Below are 21,574 nucleotides of genomic sequence, written 5' to 3'. Positions count from 1 at the left end.
TAACTCAAGAGGTGCTGGGAACTCAAGGGTATCAAATACTTACGCATGACAATACGGCTTTTTCTGGTGACTCACAAAGTTATTAACAGACAGCATCATCTTGCAGACTTCACAGTGAAAACATGCTTTATGCCATATCTAGAAATCATATAGGAAAGATTTGGAAATCACCTATTTTTCCCACAAATCAGGACTCTTATATACTTCAGTTTAAAAAAAAAACCTGAGATAAGCTGAAGATTTGTATTTTAAGTTAAAAACCACGTGTACAAATGTGATATATTAAACAGATGGATAACTTTTTTCTTTTTTGTTTAAATTGTATTTTTGTTATCTTTAAGTAGTTGTACAAATGAGTTACCATCCAACAAATTATAAGTACAATGCATCTGGAATGATATCACCCCTTTTAACATTCTCTTTCATCCCTATCCACCCAACCCCTCCCCTCAATTTTCCTAATTTTATTGGTTATGCATTGAATATTATAACTGCATTCTCTCTCCCTTTCTCTCTTCATTAACTACACCCCCCCTCCCAGATGGTTAGCTTTTCTTAGGCAACATGGAAGAACACAGAAATGATTGGAATCTAACAAAAGTAGGTAAGACATCTTTTCCTGATAGCTAAAAAATGCCCACATATCTGTATGTGAGAAGATAAATGTCCCATGTGTATTTCTGATTTTCCCAAAGGCTAAGAACTGTTTACTGACCTGATCTATGCAGCTGATCTTCTCAGCAGGATAAACCCCATAGCCACACCTAGAGCAAGCCTGAACATTCATCTTGGAGAGTGTAGACAGAAGACAAATGTAGCAGGTAGGCAAGATCTCTAACTAGAGCCCAGCTGAGTTGCCCGCGTCTCCCAAATCTCAACTACTGTCAAACTCCTATGGGTGCCTTGATCCTTCAGAATCCAACTTCCACCTTCCTTTGCTGACTTTCTGTTTTGAAGTCCGCAGTTGGCTGGCTTTTAAAGCCACCACTTACTCAAGGACTATTTTGGCAACTCACTCAGCACGCATGCGTCTGGGAAATAAGGTGGAGGTATTTCTAGCTGACTTGCTTCTCTAAATAGAAAAGTGAACTCACGGGACAGCATCATGTTTATGTGGATAACAAAATCACGGTGTGTGACTGGGCAGCGTGTGGCACTTAAACACTAGCTGTGATCATAACCCAAGAAAAGAACTTTAAAGAATAACCACACCTTCATGTGATGATCAAATTAGAAAAGCTGACTCTAGACATCCGATGACTAAAGCAGACAGACCAGCTATGCTCCTCAAAATACAGGAAATAAAATAGGGTCCACGCACTTCCCTGGGAAGGTAAAGACTAGATTTAAATTTTAGCTTTATCTACTAAAAATGTTTCGAGCAGTGAAAGTAAACGTTTGGGTTGAATGCAAATATAAGAACTCGTGGTGTTGTGGCTTCTATAATTTTGTTCTGCAGTGCTCCAAAAGAACGTCTCTGATTATACCCTGGGTCCACAGGTCCTAACGGGGTAGTTTGAAGACAAAATCTTTTTTTTCTGACTTTGTGAGGTGACGATTTCCTTTAGTCTATTCTTAAATTATCACCTTATCAAGACACTTTTTAAAAAATGGTGCCTTGGGGCTGAGAAGGTGGCTCAGTGGCAGAGCACTTGCCTTGCATGCATGAGGCCCTGGGTTCGATTCTTCAGCACCACATAAGCAAAAAAGAAAAAAGCCGGAAGTGGCACCGTGGCTCAAGTGGTAGAGTGCTAGCCTTGAGTTGAAGAGCTGAGGGACAGCACCCAGGCCCAGAGTTCAGGCCCCATGACCGGACCCCCCTCCCCCAAAAAAATGGTGCCTTACCTGTTTCTTCCCTGAGCTCATTACTTTCATTATCTATTCCCTCCAGCATCTTTATAGTCTCCATAGCAGCTGCCCATCTAAAAGACTATCAACACATCTGTTGTAAAATATTGTGTCATTTCTATCAAAATATAAGTTCCAACAAAAACAGGATACTTGGGTTCATAATTCCAAGATCTAGAACAAGATCAAGCATGTAAAAGATGCTCAATAAGTACTTAGTGAATTAATGAAATAAGGCTATTACTCACACCATAATGCTTACAGAGACCAGTGTGAAGTCATAGGTCATGGGTCATGGTAGGACCCTCCAAAATGGGTGAGCATGAGCCCCGAGGGAAACAAGCAATATTTCCTGGACAAAGGCTGTGATTACAATCTACATCTATGCCTATATGGAGTCAGTACTCAGCATCACCAAGTATTCTGGTTTTTCCAGAGAAGACAGAGATATGCACTTATACAAGAAGCTGACTCCCAACTGCCCCGGCCTCCTTTTAATAAAACAATGAAACAGGGTAGTATCTTTCTAGTAGGCTACTAATTGATGACCTTTGACCTCCAAAGCTCTGAAATATTCCCCTAGGTAGGTTAAAAGAAACCAGTAGTGTTGATATGACAAAGGGACACTATTGGAGAGTGGAAGGTTAGGTTGGGGGTGCAGACTTCATTCTGCATTCAGGGAGAGGGGACTTACAGCAATGACTCCAAGCTCAGCAGAATCCCAGGCTGAAATATGATCCAAGCAGCAAGACTCCAGATGTTTTGCTAGGTACCAGACTTCTCAAGGCCTTACCTGGGAATGGGCAGACGATGTCTCAATAACTACTGAGAATGAGCTACTTCTCATTCTAGAGGGCTGAGGAATTAAGGTTGATTTCACTGAAGGAAAAAAAACTGCCCAGTATTTTCCTGACTAAGGCTGTGATTGCAGTCTATATCCACAACACTTGTGAAAACAGGAACGGTTGAAATGGATGATGTTTAACTGGACTTGTACTGTAACTTCTGCTGCTTCACTGGATGTCAGAAAGTGAGAGAAGGAAAAACCCTCTGTAACCAAAAATGGAATCACTTAAGGGACTAAAGGTAAGCACACATGGCTAGGGCAAGCAATCCTCATCTGTCTGACAGATACACTGATGGTGAGTGTTTGACCTGCTCTTTAATACACACTGGGTCATTAAGAAGTACTGTGCACAGACAGAGAATTTCTGTCATTCCTCAAACCTACATCTGGTTTGAGACCACTTGGCAGCAGAAAGTTACTATCTGCTTTGGAGATGAATTTGTGTCTTTGATTTAAGATAGCAGCCTGTAAACACTGCCTATAAGAGATCAGACATCAAATATTTTAAGCTTTGTTAGCCACCGCCAATCCATACCTGTTGTGTATCTTTTCTCTTTTCTTATCCTTTAAAAATGTAAGAACCATCCTTAGCTGGTATGCTGTATAAAAATCAGGCCACAGGCAGCCTGTAGGCTGAAGTCTGGAAACCGCTGATCTGAGCAAGCTGCTCACAGGACATCTGGAGCAAGTAGACCTGATGTTCTGTTGGGAAGAGGAAAGGCAAAAGCAGAGAAAAGCTCAGGAATTCATTCAGCCCCATTTGGGCTGGGCTTTGACTGTCTACAGTAAAACCTTATTAAAGCTGAACAATAACACCCAACTACTGGGGCTGTCTTGTCCCGGCCCAGGAGACTATGTTACACCTTGAGTGAAGATTTGGGTATATCTACTGCTAAAGTCCACAGAATCAGAACAGAGGCTTTTTCTGGATTAGGAATACATAGATGAATCCATCCCAGTCTGATCAGAAGAGAGAAAACATATAATAATCTCAACAGGGAAAGGTTAAGATAGCCAGGAACCTGGAATGCTGAGATTGGGTAAAGAGATGAAAACTCTAAGAGAAAAGAGCAATTGTAGATATAATATACTTGAGAATAATGGATGTATTAAGTTTGCAAGGGCGGCCAAATAAGGTATCACGGGTTCAGATGGCATGAACAACAGAAATTCATTTATTACAGCTCAGGATACTAGACATCCAAGATTAAGACATCAGCACAACTGATGATCTCCTGTGAGGCCTTTCTCTACATGTAGATAGCCATCTTCTCATGGTCTTCATATGGTCTTCTCCCTGTGGGTATCTGGCTCCCTATTTTCCACTTATAAGGACAATAGTTACATTACATTATAACCCCCTCCATGCCCATGGCCTCATCCTACCTCCTTTGAGACATGATTTCAAAATATAGCTATATTGTAAGGTACTGGGGTTTCAAAATATGAATAATCCACACAACATATTACAATACATCATAACACAACATGACACCAACACAAACAAGCTGTTGCCCTTAGAGCTGACATAAGGGCCCAAGTAAGGGCTCATCACTTCCTTCTCCTCTCCCGAGGGCAGGGGTCCAAACCTTGCTGGAGAGAGCATGGTTGTAGCTCACTAATTGGCTGAGAAAGTCTACCATGTCAGTAGAACTTGTCAGAAATTAATTTCCCACAGCTTTCTAGGAATCTAGGTCCCAAAAAGAACGTTTCCCAGGGAAGGGAAGGCATTTCCATGAAGGTACCCTGCTACAAAACCACCCGAAACAGAGACAAGGCAGCTGCTCACACACTGTACAGGACACAGCATGCAAAGACCCAGGAAGCAAAACTCTGCATTCAGCAAGGTTGCTCTCGCCCCCAGACAAAGTGTAGCATCAGCCTACTGATTTAAAGGGTTTAGGTAAACATTCTTAGAACAGACAAAAAAGGAGGAATTTGCAGATGAGAGGCAACTAACTGATGGCAGATGAAACGTGAATTCTTCCTTTAAAGGAAGACAAGGATTATTCCAGGACCCAGAGCTTCCTGCTCTCCTTACCTCGTAGAAACCAGCAGGAGTTCAGCAGAGGCCAGATGTTGGGTTTGGCCCTGTGGATGTTGAGAGTGGCCTTTTGATTCATCCTGGGATCTCCTCCTGCAGATGTCTGTGTAAAGTCACAACCTGAATGAAGCATCTCTGTGGATGGCTGGAGAAGCATCAACATAGCACTGGATGAGGTAGGGTACCAGGAGGGTGGGCTTGACAACTTAGCCACTAGAGGGAAAAGGAGAGAAACTACAAAGGTCCCCTCTAAAAGCAGCCATGAGGCCCTCACTGTACTTTGTGCATAACCCGCAAAATCCTAGGTTTACAAGTGAGATAAATCAGAGATCAACAGCTTTGCTTTACAGGTAGGAGTTTTCATTTCTGAAAAGATTCACAACCTCCTTCCTTCAAAAAGTCAAGTATCTTAGCATATACAATGACTCAGCTTACCCTTTCCAAAACATGCCAATAACAGTTTTAAATAAAATCTAGAACAGCCTGCCACATCAGAAATCATACAAATGTCCAAGAAAAATATTCAGGATTTTCTCAGGAGCCAAGTATTTATGATTCCCTTACACTTACCTGGTTAAGTCTTTCAAACCAAGAAAGTGATGTCCTTACTTGGGGAGATTTTAGAAACAATTCTGAAACCTCAGGCCCAAGTGAAAACAAGCAAAAAAAAAAAGCTTTGATGACCGATGCCACACCATGAAGCCTGTACCCTTAATACTCAATGCTTTGGTAGTTCTTAAAAGCCAATGTCTCGCCTGGCACCAGGGGCTACTCAGGAGGTTGAGATTTGAGGATTGCCATTCAGAGCCAGCCAGGGCAAGAAGGTCTGTGAGATTATCTCCAATTAACTAGCAAAAGGCTGGAAGTGGAGCGGCGGTTCAAATGGTAGAGCAAGCACTAGCCTTGAACAAGAAAGCCCAGAGACAATGCCCAGGCAGGCCCTGATTTCAAGCCCCAGGACAGACACCACATAAAAGAGAGAGGGAAAGAGAAAAGAAGGAAGGGAGGGAGGGAGGGAGGGAAGGGAGGGAAGGAGGAAAGGAAGGAAGAAAAAGAGGGGGGAAGGGAAGGAAGGAAGGGAGGAAAGGAAGGAAGGAAAGGGAGGGAGGGAGGAAAGGAGGAAGGAAGGGAGGGGAAGGAAAAATGGTATCAAAACTACTTTCTCTTCTCTTTGACCTCATTTAGTGTGAATGAGTTCAGGGGGGGGGGTATCAGAGGCCTCGTGTGTGTGTGTGTGTGTGTGTGTGTGGGTGGGTGGGTGTGTGTGTGCCCCCGTGCGTGCGCCTGTGCTGGAGGGACGGGACGGAAACCTCTGGAATTGCCATCTCTCCCCCACTAGGCCTCGCGTCCGCTACTTGACACACGGGGGCGCCCGGCGAATCCGCCTGGCACGGCCCCGGCGCCCTCGCCTTTCCCGCGGCGTGGGCGGAGAGGCGCGCGCTGGGCTGCGGAGAAAGTGAAGTTCGCGCCTGGCGTCCGCGCGCCGAGGCTGGAGGTCGCGAGGCCCCGGCGCCCCCCGAGGGCCGTGGCCTGGGAGGAAGGTGAGCCCGGCGCGGGGCGAGGCAGATCCCGGGGCGGGGGATGCGAACCGGGGCCGCGGCCGAGGGGGCCGGGGCGGGGACGGGCGCGCGGAGAGCTCCGGGGTGAAGGGGTCGCCGACCCCGGGCATCCCCGGGCCTCCCCGCGCACCCGGGCGGGCTTCCGGGCCCCTTCGCCGGCGGCCACTCCGGAGCGTGCCGGCGGGGCCGTTCGCGCGCTGCCCTCCGTGCCGGGCGTCCGGCCCCCGAGGGCGGCTCCGCCGATCCCGCCCGGCCCCGACGGCCCCGCCGGCCCCGCCCCGGCGGCCCGGGACTTTTACTTTCGCTTCGGCTCGAGCCGCCCGGACCCTCAGGACGGAGGAGGACCGAGGCCGCCGCGGACGCCGCTCTTCCCCGCCATGCAAGGCACGGTAACGGGGCGGGGGGGGGGGGTCCCCGGGTCCGCTGGCGCGCCGCCCGCCACCGGCTTCCTTCTCGCCCCCGCCCACCCCGCGCGCGCCCTTCCCGCCCCGCGCGTCCCCGCGGTCCGCGGCGGCGGCGGCGGCTCCGACGGCGGCGGAGAGGACTTAGGAGAGGACCCTCCGCGCCCTCCACCGCTGCTCCGTCCAGCCGCCACCCCCTCACCTGGCCTGGGGTCTTGGCCACAGCACCTTCCAGAATGTGGCCGGGAAGGTCGGGGGGGTGGGGGAGAATGCCCTTGGGTACTGCGGACCACCACGAGGCCTCAGGATTCCTTCCAGTTCTCGGCCCACCATCTCTTGACTGGCAAGCGGACTCGCTCTCCCTCCGTCCCTCCTCCCTCTCTCTACCTCTCTCCTCTCCCCTTCTCCAGCTCTCTCTCTCTCCTCTCTCTCTCCTGCCTGTCTCTCTGTGTTACATGGGAAGGTTGGTGATCCTGGCTGACTTGGTGTATACCTGAAAGGAGAGGGTCTGGCTAGGTGCACAGCAGGGCCAAGTTAAGGCTAAGTATGCTTGAGCCACTCTCATTGTACCTTTGCTGCAGGTAGCTTGGGCAGGTGACAAACAGGCAGGTGATGCTTGGTCTGTGGACTCTTGACTCCTGGTGACTTGGCCACCTTTCACCCTCCTGTTTAGCGTCCTGGTTTTATGATGAAGTAAAATTGTTCTCAGGTGGGTTGAGCCCAGGCCTTTTCCCTTGAACTACTGGGCGGCTTGATGTAGCCTTGACCTTCACATACTTGCAGGCTGTTTCCACCTCCTGACTGCCAGCCTGGGTTTACAGTCCACCTTGGGCAAGCACCTGTGAACTGTGGTTTGGAGGCAGATGGTTACTTGAGCTCTTCCAAGAAATTGAAGTTTATTTCGCAAGATGAGTAAAATGTCTTGATGGTGCCATGAACCTCCTTGTATGCCCAGCCCCCTTTCCCCTATCAGGGACTACAAGGTTGGGCAGAGGTTATCAGAACATTTTTTTTCTCTTTGAGAAAAGAGAATACATGTCTTTATTTGGGCAAGAAGTGAGGTGTAGATTTGTGATGTCAGTGTGTTTCCCCTGAATAAAGAAAAACAAGTTTAGACAATAGCTGGGAAGTGACTTCCTACCAAGCACTGTAATTCAACTGTGGAAGTCTATTAAATATGTTTACAAATAAGCACTAATCACTTTTAGTCTTTACAAAAGATGTTTACATTTTTTGGTAGTACTCAGGTCTTAGTTCAGGATTTTGCTTAGTTCAGGTGTTTGCTTAGCAGATTCTCTACTACTTGAGCCATGCTCCAGGTACAGCTGAATTTAGATACTTAGATGGCTGGCTCCAGGACTTTCTCCTGCTGCATGCTTATTTGATCCGTGTGTGTGTATTGGGGGAAGGGAGGGGGGAGAAAGGTATTGGTATTGGGGCTTGAACTCAGGGATTTGTGCTTTCAGTTAGCTTTCAGCTTGATTGGTCATGGCTAATGCTCTCCCACTTGAGTCACACATTCTGTCCAGTCTTCCCTTTAACCTCTGGATCTCATCTTCCTGAATAGCTATGATTAAAGGTGTGGAGCCACCAGAGCATACCTGGTTTTCTTGGTAGGATGGTGAGGATGAAACTAAGAGTCAAATTCAAGTTCTGACCAGGATGCAGTAACCTTACAGGTCAGACACTTTTACTAGTTACCACCCTGGGCCCCTTGAATGTTTGAAAACATCAAGCACAGCCCAGTAGGAATAAGGAAGGAAGTGAATGGTTAGCTTAATAGATTTAGGAGTCAAGTTCACTACCACTGACTTAGGTGGTTATAGGAAGGCTTCCTGCCACCCCAAAGAGCATGCAGCATTACCCCAGACAGATTCCCTGAGACAGAAGTCCTCATGGTTGATTTATGGAGAGAAAGCCTCCCACCGCTGAGCCATAAAAATCAGCCTGATCAGCAGATGGGGTCTTTAAGTTGTCCTTTCTTCAATGGGACATCCAGATGTTTGATGACTACACATTGCTCTACCTGCCTCGTACCCTTCCTGTTTCCCCTTCCAGATCTCAAGGAAGGTGTTTCATTTCTGCAAACTTTGATTACTTTGGGGCTCCTTGAGGTCCCCTGTATGGCATGATCAGTTGCCCTCAGTACTCGTCCCATAGTTACAGTTTGATTTTTGTGCCATCTTTTGTCAAGATCTGTGCCCTAGCATGGCAGGATAAGGTTACTTTGCTTGCAGGTGTGTACCTGGCCCCTAGCAAAGGCTTGGGGCATTGGACTTCCGGGAAATAGTCATTGAATGAAGAAGACTTTCCAAAATTCTAAGATATTCCAACAATGTTAAAAACAAACATTTGATTTTTATAGAGCCATTAGGCTTGAAGTTCTCCTAAAAAAAAAAAAACAAAACTGGGCTCCAGTGGCTCCCACTTGTAATCCTAGCTACTCAGGAGGCTGAGATTTCAGGGTCTGAGGATTGTAAGGCTCTTATCTCCAATTAACCACCCCAAACCCAGAAGTGGAGCTGTGGCTCAAGTGTTAGGGTACTAGCCTTGAGCAGAAAAGCTCAGGGACACCTGCCAGACCTTGAGTTCAAGCCCCAGGACTGGCGCATGCACACACACACACACACACACACACGCACACGCACACAAAACCCCACAACACTGTTTAGATATCACTGACATCCTAGCTACTCAGGAGGCTAAGATCTGAGGGTCACGGTTTAAAGCCAGCCATGAGCAGACAAATCTGTGAGACTCTTAAACTCCAGTTAACCAGTAAAAAGCCAGAAGTGGACATGCGGCTAAAGTGATAGAGTGCCAGTCTTGAGCAAAAAACCAATTGGGAGCCAGTACACACACACACGAGATATAATTGACATATAGAAAGCTGTGCATATTTAATATATACATCTTAAATATAAATGTATATATACCTGTAAAATATCACTACCACACATCTATTACCTCCTATGGTTCTCTTTATTATTATTGGGGAGTAGGGAAGAACATTTAACATAGTTAAGTGTTAATATACAGTATGCTAGCCATAGGCATGGGCTATCAAGAAGATCTCCAGAATGTATTTATAATTGAAATTTTGACCCCTTCGACTATCACTCCTCCATTTTCCTCTCCCAGTGTCGTTTTTGTGGCCAGTGTTCTATGGCATGATGAAGGCCGGAACCTTCTCTTCTGCTGTTACATACACATCCTGTCTGTTTTTAGTGATCACTTTGTTTTTATCATCACACATCCTACATTAATTTTAGCAAGAAGGGCCAAGATTTGCTGCTAATTGAAGTTAGAGTCTTTCTTTTTTTCTGGTAGATTTTGTAATACGTGTACTTTAGAAAATACTCAAGTAAATGGTTAGCTGATTGCAATCCTCTTTGAAAGGTAAGGCAGTCTCTTTGAAGGAGATAGAATGAAAATGGCTATGGGTTGGTGGTCTGCATGCCTGGTCATATACTTATCTTCTCCATAGATGGGGTTATCTCTAGTTTGTGGGGGGGAAAACATTTTGGGGCCTAATCTGAAAAAAAGATATTCCTCCCAGTTAGAAATACGTTGGTGGTGGCAACAAGAGGGGCTTGTGATATACAGAAACGAGATGACCCTGTAACTTCTCATAGCCACTGTGGAGATGGGGCCTCTGGCCCCTCTTCCTTTTTGATTCTCTTGCCAATGCCTGCCTCTCCCTTAGGTGAGCTGGAATGACTACAAGTCCATGGACTTGCTTTCATAGACTAGCTTTTCTGAGCTAGATTCCTGCTTCTATACTTCCAAAAGTCACGACTTGTGCTGTGGGGCTCAAGATGTTCTATAAAATAGATGCCTTCTTAGCTGGGTGCAGGTGGCTCACGATGGTAATCCTAGCTATTTGGGAAGAGGCTGAGATCTGAAGATCACTGTTTGAAGCCAGTCCAGGCAGGCAAGTCAAGAGAGACTCTTATCACCACTTAACCAGCAAAAAGCCAGAAGTGGAGGTGTGGCTCAAATGGTAGAGTACTAACTGGAAGAAATAAAGCTAAGCAAAGAATGTGAGGCCCTGTGAGGCCCTGAGTTCAAATACCAGTTCTGGCGCGCGCCCACACACACACACACACACACACACACACGTTTGTACAGAACTACACCTTTTCATCTGTGGCTTCTGAGAGACATCTCTTAGGTAGAAATTGGAGAGGTTTCACTTTGCTGCTGAAAGAAGATTCCTGACTCCTGCACGAGGAAAGAAACAGGTTTTAGTTTGTAAGAAATGATTTGAATATTAGCTCTCTTTGGGCCAGCTGAATCATGTTCAGCTAAATTCTGTCCTATTTGAATATTCACTTTTCCTAGCCTTTTACTTAGTTAATACTCATTCAGTAAATACCCCTGTGAGCCCAATGTTTCTACCATATAAGATGAATTTACATTTTGCAGAAGCCAAGTGTTTTTCACTGTGCCAGTACACAAGATGAATTGAGGGCTAGGTTGGAAATGGACAACAGCCACGTTGTAAATATTCTGGACTGTGCCCTTAATACTTCACCCTGCTTTCAGAGAAGACATGGACTTCGATGAAATTACATGAATGGCCCTGGTTGTGTTCCAGTAGAACCTTAGTCACCAAAAAAAAGGTGATGGGCCACAGTTTGCAGACAACTTTTCTTTCAGGAACCTACAGATAATGAGAACCTGCTGAAGGTTCCTGAACAGGAAAATCCTGTAATGGCAGTCCATTTTAGAGGAACCATTTCTAAAGTCAGCTGAAACAGAAAGAGTGCTCAGTGAAAGCTTGCTACTCCTTTCGAGTTATGTTTGAGCCACTCAAGCCAGGGATGACATCCAAGGATTTAGGGAGAACTTTCTGGTTGTTACTTTGACAGAACTTCCAGAGCCTAATACACACACTGCACATGTCACAGATTTGTGCCGAGTTAGAAGCTCCATGAGGCCTTTGCTTTCTACACTGCTACATGTGTACTCATTCTCTGGCATGAGCTTATGTTTGGCCCTCACATATTTAAATATATTAGTGGGGTAGAAACTCTAGAACTTAAATACAGAAGACTTATCCATGTTGATATGTTAATAGCATTTAAAAGCATCACGAAGCCAGCAGTGCCACTGAATCCCAGCTTTGTGGTTTGCTTTTCCTTCTTAGATGGCAGATGACCAGGACCACATGGAGAAACAGGCAGCCGGGGATTCTGTGAGTCCAGATGCAGTTGATGCAAAGCCAGACCGGTCCTCATTCGTAGCAAAACTGTTAAGGTAAGTTTACTTCCGATGTCGATCTCAGCTGCCACACCTCTGTCGTCTCCACTCACCCGTGCAAAGGCAGCATTGGGGAATGGAGGCCTCTATAGGACCTTGCCAGCTGAAAAACCGCACTGGACTGCACTGGATTCCCAGTGTATGTCCTCTGGGTTCTAGGACAAGCTGAGGAGTGGGGGAACCATACTGTGCGGATCTTCTGCCCATAAGCTGTGTGTCCAGGGACAGTTTCCAGGAATGAGGGCTATTTTCATCAGAGATGACTTGCAGAGCAAAGCTGGGGCCTGCTGCCACTACTTGGGACTAAGCTTGGCTAGAAGGCAGAATAAAGAGGTGTTATGATGACCAGCTTCCACCTACACCTTCAGACACATCCCACAGGTGTATGATGACAACCGCATCTCTTGTCCATTGGCTCCCACCTTTCCCTTTCTGGAGTCTGAAGTAACTGGTTTGGGATGCCCCCTCACAGACCACCAGAGACCACAATCAATGCAAACAGCAAAGAGTCGTTTACTGCAAGCTCGAGCTTGGTCCTCTGCGCACTCAGTAACCGGTGACGCTGAGACCCTGAGCACAAAATTAGCACAGCTTTTATAGTATTAAATTCACAAGTTCAGGGGGTTTTCACACAAGCAAGTTCACAAGTTCAGGGGGTTTAAGTCCACCCTGACTGCACTTCCCTTTTTCTGATGGAATACTGGGCAACTGTTCTGTTCCTTAAGGGTGGGCAGGGTTGGTGGCAACCTGCGGTTTTTCCGAGAACTATTTTTCTCTTTGGCAGCACAGCTTTCCTTGGGGGTTTACTCTGAGGGCAGCACAGCTCAGGGAGCTTGATCTTAAAATGGAGTTACTTTAGCTCTTCAGAGTCTACTTCTATAGTTCCCGATTTTATAGTCATGCCTGTAATCCTAGCTACTTAGGCCGAGCTCTGAGGATTGAGGTTTGAAAGCCAGCTAGGGCACACGTATTTGAAAGGTCCTTATCTTCAATTAATCAGCAACAAAACAGAAGTGGAGGTATGGTTCAAGTGGTAGAGTGCTAGCCTTGAGTAAAAAAGCTAAGAGAATAGTTTAAAAAAACATTCACAATTTTACATTTAATAATTATTATGGCTTCATTTATTAAACTTCGATATGCTAGCTTGGAATTACTATATTTTGTCCACATAATCCCAGGACATGGCTCTCTTGTTATCAAGATTTGACTTGGAGAGAAACAGAAGTGTTAAGAGGCTTAATAGCTTGCTGATGACTGTCAAAAAATCAAAGAGCTGAGATCAGACTTTAAACAGCACCAGCATCACATTTCATGTAAGGATTCATCCTTTCTATTTAAAAAGAAGAGGGCTACAGAGGTATAGAGGAACCTTGTACCTCCCCTTAACCTTGACCAGCCATGGCTGGGCAGTGAATGAGTTTCCTGACAGGAAGCAGTAGCCATCCCTGGGTCAGAAGCATTAGACTTCACCATACAATAGTCCCAGCCCTCTCTTTATCCACAGTTTTGCTTTTTGAGTTTCCATGGGCTACTATGACTTAAAAATATTACATGGAAAATTCTAGAAATAATTCATAGGTTTTGAACCGCAGTCCATTCTGAGGAATATGATGAACTCTTTGACCATCTGGCTTTGTCCCATTCAGGATGTGAAGCAGCGTTTGTCTAAGTTCATTACTAGCTGTCTCAGTTTATGGCAGCATCTGTCCAGGTATGGCAAAGCTTATGCCCAGGTCACCTGTACCTTATGTAATTATGGCCCCAAAGTGTAAAATGATAAGGCTAGAGAAGTCATGCAATACTTCTTTAAATGAGAAACTAATGAAGATAGAGAACAATCTTGTGCTGCGGTATAAGAACAGATCATCTATCTGTGAAATTGGAAAGAAGAGGGAACAATTTTTGCTAGATGTGCTGTCACAATCTCACCCTGCCTAAGCTTGTCCTCCGTGTGTGTGTGTGTGTGTGTGTGTGTGTGTGTGTGTGTGTGTGTGTGTGTGTGTGTGTGTGTGAGTGTGTGTGTGATAATTGCTTTGTTGCAATGGAAAGGCATGAGGTCAGATCATAGATGGGCTTTCAGACAGCCATTGGAGTCTGGGATCTTGTGCCCCACTGGTAAGAAGGCACCACTGTCCATCCTCAGACATGCCCACCCAGGAGAGACACAGCAGGAAATTAGAGATTAGAGAGTGCTCCCTAGCAGTGCTCCAGAGAGGAAGAGTTGATAGCAAGAGGCAGTCTAGTTCCCTGCAAACATTCCCCCCTCCCATGCAAAAGAGAAGAAACCTTGGGGCCATGTTGTCACCGACAAGATTTGGAATAGGGGGAGGGATTCTAACACATGGAACTTGAATTCCATTGGTTGCCATTGAGGGTCAAGAATATCCAATGAAATGACCCAAAAATGTAGCTCTAACTCCTGGGCATGTTCACAAACCAAGAGGTAAATTGGTTCAGGCTGATACCACACCATGTAAAGCCAAGTTTCTTAGAGCACAGGCCTCCAATTTCTTGACGTAGAACTAAGCCCAGCCTTGTATAGTTACATGCATAGTGGCATCAGAATTTTTAAAGATACTTTCAAATAATATAATATTTTCATTTTTTCCCATTCTTTTGTATTTAGGTTAAGTAAATGGCTTCTCAGTGAAAGAGAAAGTTATTATTTGACAATCATTTAAAAAAGTTTAGTAAAATCAGAAACAATATAAAGGAATGCTGTGTTGTAAACACTGACATTTAAAACTCATTTCTTTAAATATATCCAGTGATGGAAATCCATTGCCCATTAAAAAAAGCCATGACATTACCTGACTTATGAAACTGTAACCCTTCTATACATCATCTTATACTAGCAATTTTAAAAAAGACATGAAAGCTCTTAATGAACAACCAGATTTCTTTAGAGGGGGACTTGAACTCTGATGTCTCACGTCTTCACTTAGCTTTTTTTGATCAAGGCTGGTGCTCTGCCGCTTCAGTCACACCTTACCCTTTTGCTAGCTAATTGGAGCTACGAGTCTCATGGATTTGTCAATCTGGATGAGCTTCAAATTATGATCCTTAGATCTCAGCCTTCTGAATAGCCAGAATTACAGGGATTAGTCATGGCATCTAACTAACAAAAAGAATTTCCATGATTTTTACATCCATAAACTATTTTTTCTTCCCATTTTATACCCCCTTACAGTTTATTCTGATACAATAGATTTAGTTGGGTTTATTGTTCACTTCATTATACAGCTATGAATATATATGAAAGCATTCTTTCAGATATCAATAATGTTATAAGAAACTTCTTAGACAAAGTTTCTATTTCAGTTATTATTAATTCATAGTTGATCTAAGCAAATATATGATAATAAATCTTAGAATTATTAAATTCATTACTCATCAAAATAATTCTTAAGTAGAAACAATTCCATTGGGTGGGTTTTCAAAAAGTTTCCCAATAATTGAACAAATAACCCTGATTGCTGGAATAAGAAAAAGTTAAAAATGTTGTCTCTTTTCCCTACTTTTTGTGTTTAGAGACAAAAGCACTGAAAAATATAAAGGCACAGAAACACTTATGGGATGGTAGGAATTTTGTTATGGTAATATCACTTAATTCTTGAAGTTTTTCTGAGCTCTGTGCCACAAAGGACAACTCAGTTAAGTGCTTCTTCCATGAAGTTGAAAGTAAAGATTTGGAACTTGCCAGGCACCCATGACTCACAGTGTAATCCTTAGCTACTCAGGAGGCTAAGATCTGAGGATTCTGCTTCAAAGCCAGCCTGGACAGAAAAGTATATGAGATGCAAAAGACCACAAGTGGAGGTATGACTCAAGTGGTAGAGCACCAGCCTTGAGGGAAAAAACTAAGGGAAAGGGCCCAGGCCCTGAGTTTTAAGCCCTGACACTGACATTGAAAAAAATAAAAAGATAGTACCTGAATTACAAAAGGAGTGTTGTTCGACCTTTGGAATTTTGTATTGTTTTGTTTTAGTTTCTGGAAAGTACCCTGAAAAGACAGTACCAAAATCCCCACCCCTCTCAAATTGTTGCCTGTTCTTTTACTTAGAGGCAATCTGGTGTAACTTAAACTATTCCCCCCAAAAAGATCATTAAAGAAGCATGAGTCATTCTTAATTCGTATATCAAAATCTTGCAGCTGCCAGTGTAGGGCATACATTTATGGGAACTGCTGTATTATGTATTTGGCAAAGTCAGCTTGCCAGATAGGTTACTCCCAACCCCCACCAGCCTTGCTTCCTGTTGAAAGGTCTCATACCATTTTCAACTTCAATAAATGTCTTATTAGGTGTCTTGCGACAATCATCATGTTTCACAATTCTAAAATCTAGTTCTTGGATGGATGGATAGATGGAAGGAAGGATGGGAGGGAGGGAAGGAGGACCTGGGGAAAGAAAGAATACCAAATCCAGCCCTATTGTTGATTGCTCTCACAGAACTCTAGCACTACAGGAATAAAATCTTCTAGAACTATCAAAGGAAAAAGGAAACAAGGCCATTAAATGAAATCTGTCATCCTCATTCATCCTACAAGGCCTGGATCTCTGTATATTCAATACTTTTCAGTATTTAACTGGATTTGGAATTGCAAGTACACCTCACCCCCTAGCCTCCACCCCGCCTATTTCTAACACCAGACCTCACTCTTCTCAGACTGTTGTCTACCTGGAAGAGTTACCACAGTCTCTGATCCCAAGAACCTTACAGATAAGGCAGTTTACTTGACTTTTTGGTAGATGATGTAGGTGAAGATCTGGTAGGTGAGTCTGCCTTCCTTTCATTCAGTTGAGAAAGAGAAAGTGAATGGGAAGTAGTGTCTCAGAAGCACTTTTAAGACAAAAACACACAAATGGAAGCTAGGGATCTAACCATTTATTTGTTCCTTTGAGACTGTTGGTTGTATGTAGCCTTTAGGAATCTTGGAGAGCCTTACTTGAAGACCACAGCCCTAAGCCCTAGTTTGCCTAATGAGACTCATGTATGCCCCTGCCTTTGGAAGCTCTGTTTGCAGGAAGGTAAATACTCTTGGCTCATGAGTGTTCTGGCTCACTCTACCTTTCCTCTAGCAGGACTGGTGTTGACATCAGATTTCATGTTATCAAAATAAGGATGCAGTATCCTTACAAAAAATTTTAAACTAAATGTCATTTTCTGAAGCTCTTAGTTTAGTTGCATGAAATGTAAGGCAAGATTGATGAATTATTAAACAGTATTGAGCTGTAATGAATGCCAGTTAAAGATTTTATCCTTCTAGGTTGTAAAATATTGTTTATTTTCTCTAACTTCTTTAAGCTTCTGATGCTGTAATTGAATTCAATAATACATTAATCACCTGCCAGGAGGAAGGCAATTTAAATATAATTCCATTAGGATTTGTGACTTAGCCTTAAAATTTAGACTTTCCTTCTTTTTTTGTTTTTACTCAAAAGTTTTTCATCTACTGAAGTACCACCAGCTTTAAAGTCAGTCACTTGAGATGCCATTTTTTGATCAGCAATTCATTGTTTCTTTTATTCATTGGATAGTCCTTGAGTAAGCAGGAGTAGGTAAAGTCCTTTACACTGAGTAGAGACTGTGATTGATTAGTGGCTGAGCTGGGATTCCAATCCTCTCCATTTGCTTTACAAAGGGAGCTGTCAGCCTCAACTCCCAGGCTCTGTGTTGGGGGGGGGGGGGGCAGCAATGAATCATTAGCATTTATGTGAGAGAAAAGAAAGGCAGAAGTGGACAGGTGATGGATGCCATTCAGAATCACCCCTAAGGACTGCAGAAGTCCTTACCGGGAAGGGCCGCCAGCTGGGGCCGCCCTCCCAGGTGACGATGGGTTTGATAAAGTAGGACTTTGGAAGTGGGAACAACTGGGTTTTGTGTCCAGGTAGAAGGAGAGACTGAAGAAGAGGGGATGAGGAAATGGCACCTGGGCCTGTCTGTATACCACCAGAGGTAATGCATTTAGTGTGGTCAAAGCAGAGAGAAGAAGGGTCCCGTGTCACACGCAGCCCCTTGGCCCGTACTACACCCTTCACTTTAACCTCTGTCCTCGAAGGGTTCTAACCAGGATCTTTTAGGTTGCTGAAGTGGAACCCCTTGGGGTGGCCTGAACGCAGCTTCAGGAGTTTGATTGTATCCTCTACAACTGGGAGGTGCAGGGATCACTTCCCAATCCTTCTCTGTCTTAGGTCATTATGTATCCCCTCATCAGAAGCCTGGGTGGCACCCGGGAGTGTGGCTGGCACCTCTGGATGTCAGGCATCTTCCCCCTGGGTCCATCCTAGTCCCTTATCTAAGGTGCTCAGGGTTATCATCAGTGAGTCATTCGTGCCTAATTAAAGACCAGACTGCTGGCCTGCCCTCTCCTGGAACATCAGGGATTCTAGGAAACTGAAAGAAACCCTCTTTCCAGGGAAGGGACTCTGGCCCCCAGGTCCACAACGTCAGACTGTCTTGTCTTTTGCCTCACGGCCACTAGATGGCAGGACCACATCGTTTTATTCCAGTGCATGGACTGCATAATTGAGGTGGCTCTTTACTTTCTAAAAAACAATGAGTATGAACATGGTTTTCTGATTTCCTGGTTATGAAAAAAACATGTAGAAACACAAAATAGAACAAAAGAAAATTACTCAAGGTAATTTAAAATGAATAAAGTAGGCTTTAAAACAACTATTTAGAGGAAATTAGTAGATGGGGCAATCAGAGAGGAAATCAGTCTGCAATCAGTACGAACCACATTTTATAGCATAAAGTCTCCTGCCCACTAGACTCTAAGGGGACTCTTTCTTCTTCTCTTCTCTCCCTCCTTCCCCTCTCTGTCCCTCTCCCTCTCTCTCTTCCTCTTTCCTTTCCCTCGCTTCCTCTCTTTCTCTTGTAGTACCGGGGATTTTGATTCAGGGCTTAGGATTGTTAAGCAAGCTCTATCACTTGAGCCATAGCCTAGCCCTTCACTTTTCATTTCCTTTTTAGGTAAGATTTCCCTGGGTTGGTTTTGAATCTTGATCTCATATCTCAGCCTCTTGAACAACAACGATCACAGATGTACAGCAAACTACAATATAAAAGTAGCTGTGGACTATCTACCGTTTTCACCCACTGTCCAGGAACATAAAGTCAAGTTTCTCCTGAATGCCTACAGAAAATAATCACTGATTGCCTAGGAAAGAGAAGGAAGGAATTGGGGGAAGATTCGGAAGTTGAGTTGTCAAAGAAAGGACAGAGGGGGCGCTAGAGGACAGGCAGCGCGAGGCAGCGCGTAAGGGCCACAGCAGGGATAGAAATGAGGGTCCAGACAGGCTTCACCTGGAGACTATCAGATGGGTCTCCATGGCACCAAGTGCTGGGCCACTGGAGGTCCAGGCCCCAGAGAAGCTGCCCAGCAGCCTGGAAGACATTCTGTCCTATGACCGTTTAGCTATGAAACCAGAGGCTCCTATGTGAGCTATGCCCAAGGTCAGAAGTCAAGAAAAGAAAAGCAGCAAAAAGATTTCACACCATCCCAGTTGTCCCTGGCAGCATGGGGACTTGTGTGTCTCTGCTGAGGGGGACTGTTGATCTTTGCTGTTCCCCTCGGGAGGGAAGGACAAAAGGCTCTGTCTCAAAATCTGAGGCGGTGGCTTGGATCACATGGGCTTTCTCTTTGGCATAGACTTTGCTTTGCAGCCCTTGCTCCAGAAGAGTATCTAATAAATGCCACTAGATTATAATTCTCTCTCTGGGACTGCTACCTCCATCCGTGGGTCCTGTGTAAGAGATCTCTATTTTTGTCATTACTAGTCAGATCTGCCGCTGCCTTCCTTTTGCACAAGGGAAAGTATGTGAGACTAGAGGCTTTGGAATTAGGGACAAGAATAAAGAGGCCAGAGCTTTACTCATTCCAAAGGATGTGCTCCACATTGATGGTGATGCATCCACTGAAAGAGGCGAGGCTTGAGCTCCTGAGAAAATATGAACATGAAGTTATTCATACCCAGGGTATTTACTTTTCAGTATGGGACTCTTCACATTCAGTCTCCAGGACACTGAAGGCCTTCTCTCAGTTTTGTTTAGGAAGAGGCATAAAGGTTGAAGGCCGTGTTGGAATTAGTGAAGAGATCACATAAAATGACAAATGGAGCCAGGCATTGGTGGCTCAAACCCAGCTACTCAGGAGGCTGAGATCTGAGGATAACAGTTCAAAGCCAACCTGGGCAGGGAAGTCCATGAAACTCTTATCCTCAATGAAGTATCAAAAAAAAAGCCAGAAATGGAAGTATGGCTCAAGTGGTAGAGTGCCAGTCTTGAGCAACAAAGCTAAAGGATAATGCCCAGAACCCTAAGTTCAAGCCGCAGTAGTGGTACACAAATAAGTAATGGTGGAGGTGGAGTGAAATCTTACAACCCCATCTCAGATTCTGTCCCTGCCTCTCACTCACTAGGCAAGGGACAGTGAGAAGCCTGCCTCAGTTTCCTCATCTGCATAATGGGGCTGTTAATTCTCATACTTTGGACTTAAGTGAGAATGAAGTAAAGGCACTGTCAGCTTCCCCTAGTACCAAATGTACTCAGATGAGGAAGAAATCATAGATTTATGATGTTAAACATATGACAACCCCTTAAAAGGTAATCTTTCCCACATGAAAAGTCAGCCCAGAGAGGTAAAAAACGCCTAACCCATAGATAACCAGCAGGGCCGGATGAAGGCACAGGCCTGTCTTGGGGTCCAGTGCTCACATCTTTATGTCAAGTGCCCTCCACAGCTGTTCACCTACATCAATCCATCAACAGAGCAGTTTTTTTCCTTCTGCCCAAGTGGGTCTGCAGATCAAATTCTTCATCTGCATTGTCTTTTATGCTTCACTTCAGCGGAGGGGTAGAACACAGACAGCTGCTGCATCTGGGCTAGCAGTGACCCTCCACGAAGAGGGACCACAGGCCACGGAAACGGGCCACCCAGCTCAGGAACTGGAGGCTGAAGCTTCTGCTAGGTAGAATACTTCCAAGTATTTCAGGTTCTGAAACTATAGAAGGAAAATTAACTCTGTGGTGAAAAGAGAAGGTAAGGAAGGGGAGGTGAGTCAGGTTTTCATAGTGTCTTAGCCCCATTTCTTTTGCAATAACAGGATACGCAAGACTGGGTCATTTATAAAGAACAGGCTTGTTTTGGCTCATGGTCCTAGAGGCTAAGAAGTCCAAAAGAACAACCTGGGCTTCTGGTGAGGTCTTTGGACTGCTTCAATTTATGTCAGGAGACAGAAGGGCAAGGGGATATATGAGGTGGGGTGCAGGGGTAGAAAGCATCACTGGAACAACCACTCTGGAGAGAAGTCTCAAGGAAATCCTGCCCCTGGAGAACCACACTAATGCATCCTTGAGGGTTCTGTCCCGTGCCATGGTTACCTCTTAGCGATTTCATCACCTCTCAGTACCATTACACTAGCAGGTTTGTTTCCGTATGAGTTTGAGCAGGGACAAGCTACATCCACGCAAGAGCATACAGGCCTAAAAATGTAAACCACCACTGAACTGAATGCCGATGGCTCACGCCTGTCATCTTAGCCACTCAAGAGACAGAGGATCATGGTTCAAAGCAGCCTGGACAGAAACATAGATGACATTGTTA

General features: G+C 44.9%; 2 protein-coding genes across 4 annotated transcripts in view; one reads left to right on the top strand and one right to left on the bottom strand.

Moving 5' to 3' along the window:
• Positions 1 to 787, bottom strand: part of LOC122115833 (nebulin related anchoring protein) — a 68,820-nt gene extending 68,033 nt beyond the window's left edge. The window contains exons 1-2 of the mRNA XM_042689394.1: positions 716 to 787; positions 44 to 138 (exon numbers count right to left, since the gene is read on the bottom strand). Of these exons, the coding sequence (XP_042545328.1) occupies positions 44 to 138; positions 716 to 787 (167 nt within the window). The remainder of the gene's footprint in view (positions 1 to 43; positions 139 to 715) is intronic.
• A 5,394-nt stretch (positions 788 to 6,181) lies between these two features.
• The window catches only part of Casp7 (caspase 7), a 30,956-nt gene continuing 15,563 nt past the window's right edge, over positions 6,182 to 21,574 (top strand). For 2 of the 3 annotated variants that reach the window (XM_042689628.1, XM_042689626.1), the window contains exons 1-2: positions 6,182 to 6,280; positions 11,852 to 11,961. In XM_042689628.1, the coding sequence (XP_042545562.1) occupies positions 11,852 to 11,961 (110 nt within the window). In that variant the 5' untranslated portion in view covers positions 6,182 to 6,280. Of the gene's footprint in view, positions 6,281 to 6,614; positions 6,683 to 11,851; positions 11,962 to 21,574 lie in introns of those variants that run through there. The other variant, XM_042689627.1, reaches the window with a different exon arrangement.

This window comes from Dipodomys spectabilis, unplaced genomic scaffold (assembly GCF_019054845.1).
Source record: "Dipodomys spectabilis isolate Male_0828 unplaced genomic scaffold, ASM1905484v1 ptg000125l, whole genome shotgun sequence".
NCBI lineage: Eukaryota > Metazoa > Chordata > Mammalia > Rodentia > Heteromyidae > Dipodomys > Dipodomys spectabilis.
Note: the sequence above shows the minus strand (reverse complement) of the source record. Positions and strands in the feature narration are given on the sequence as shown.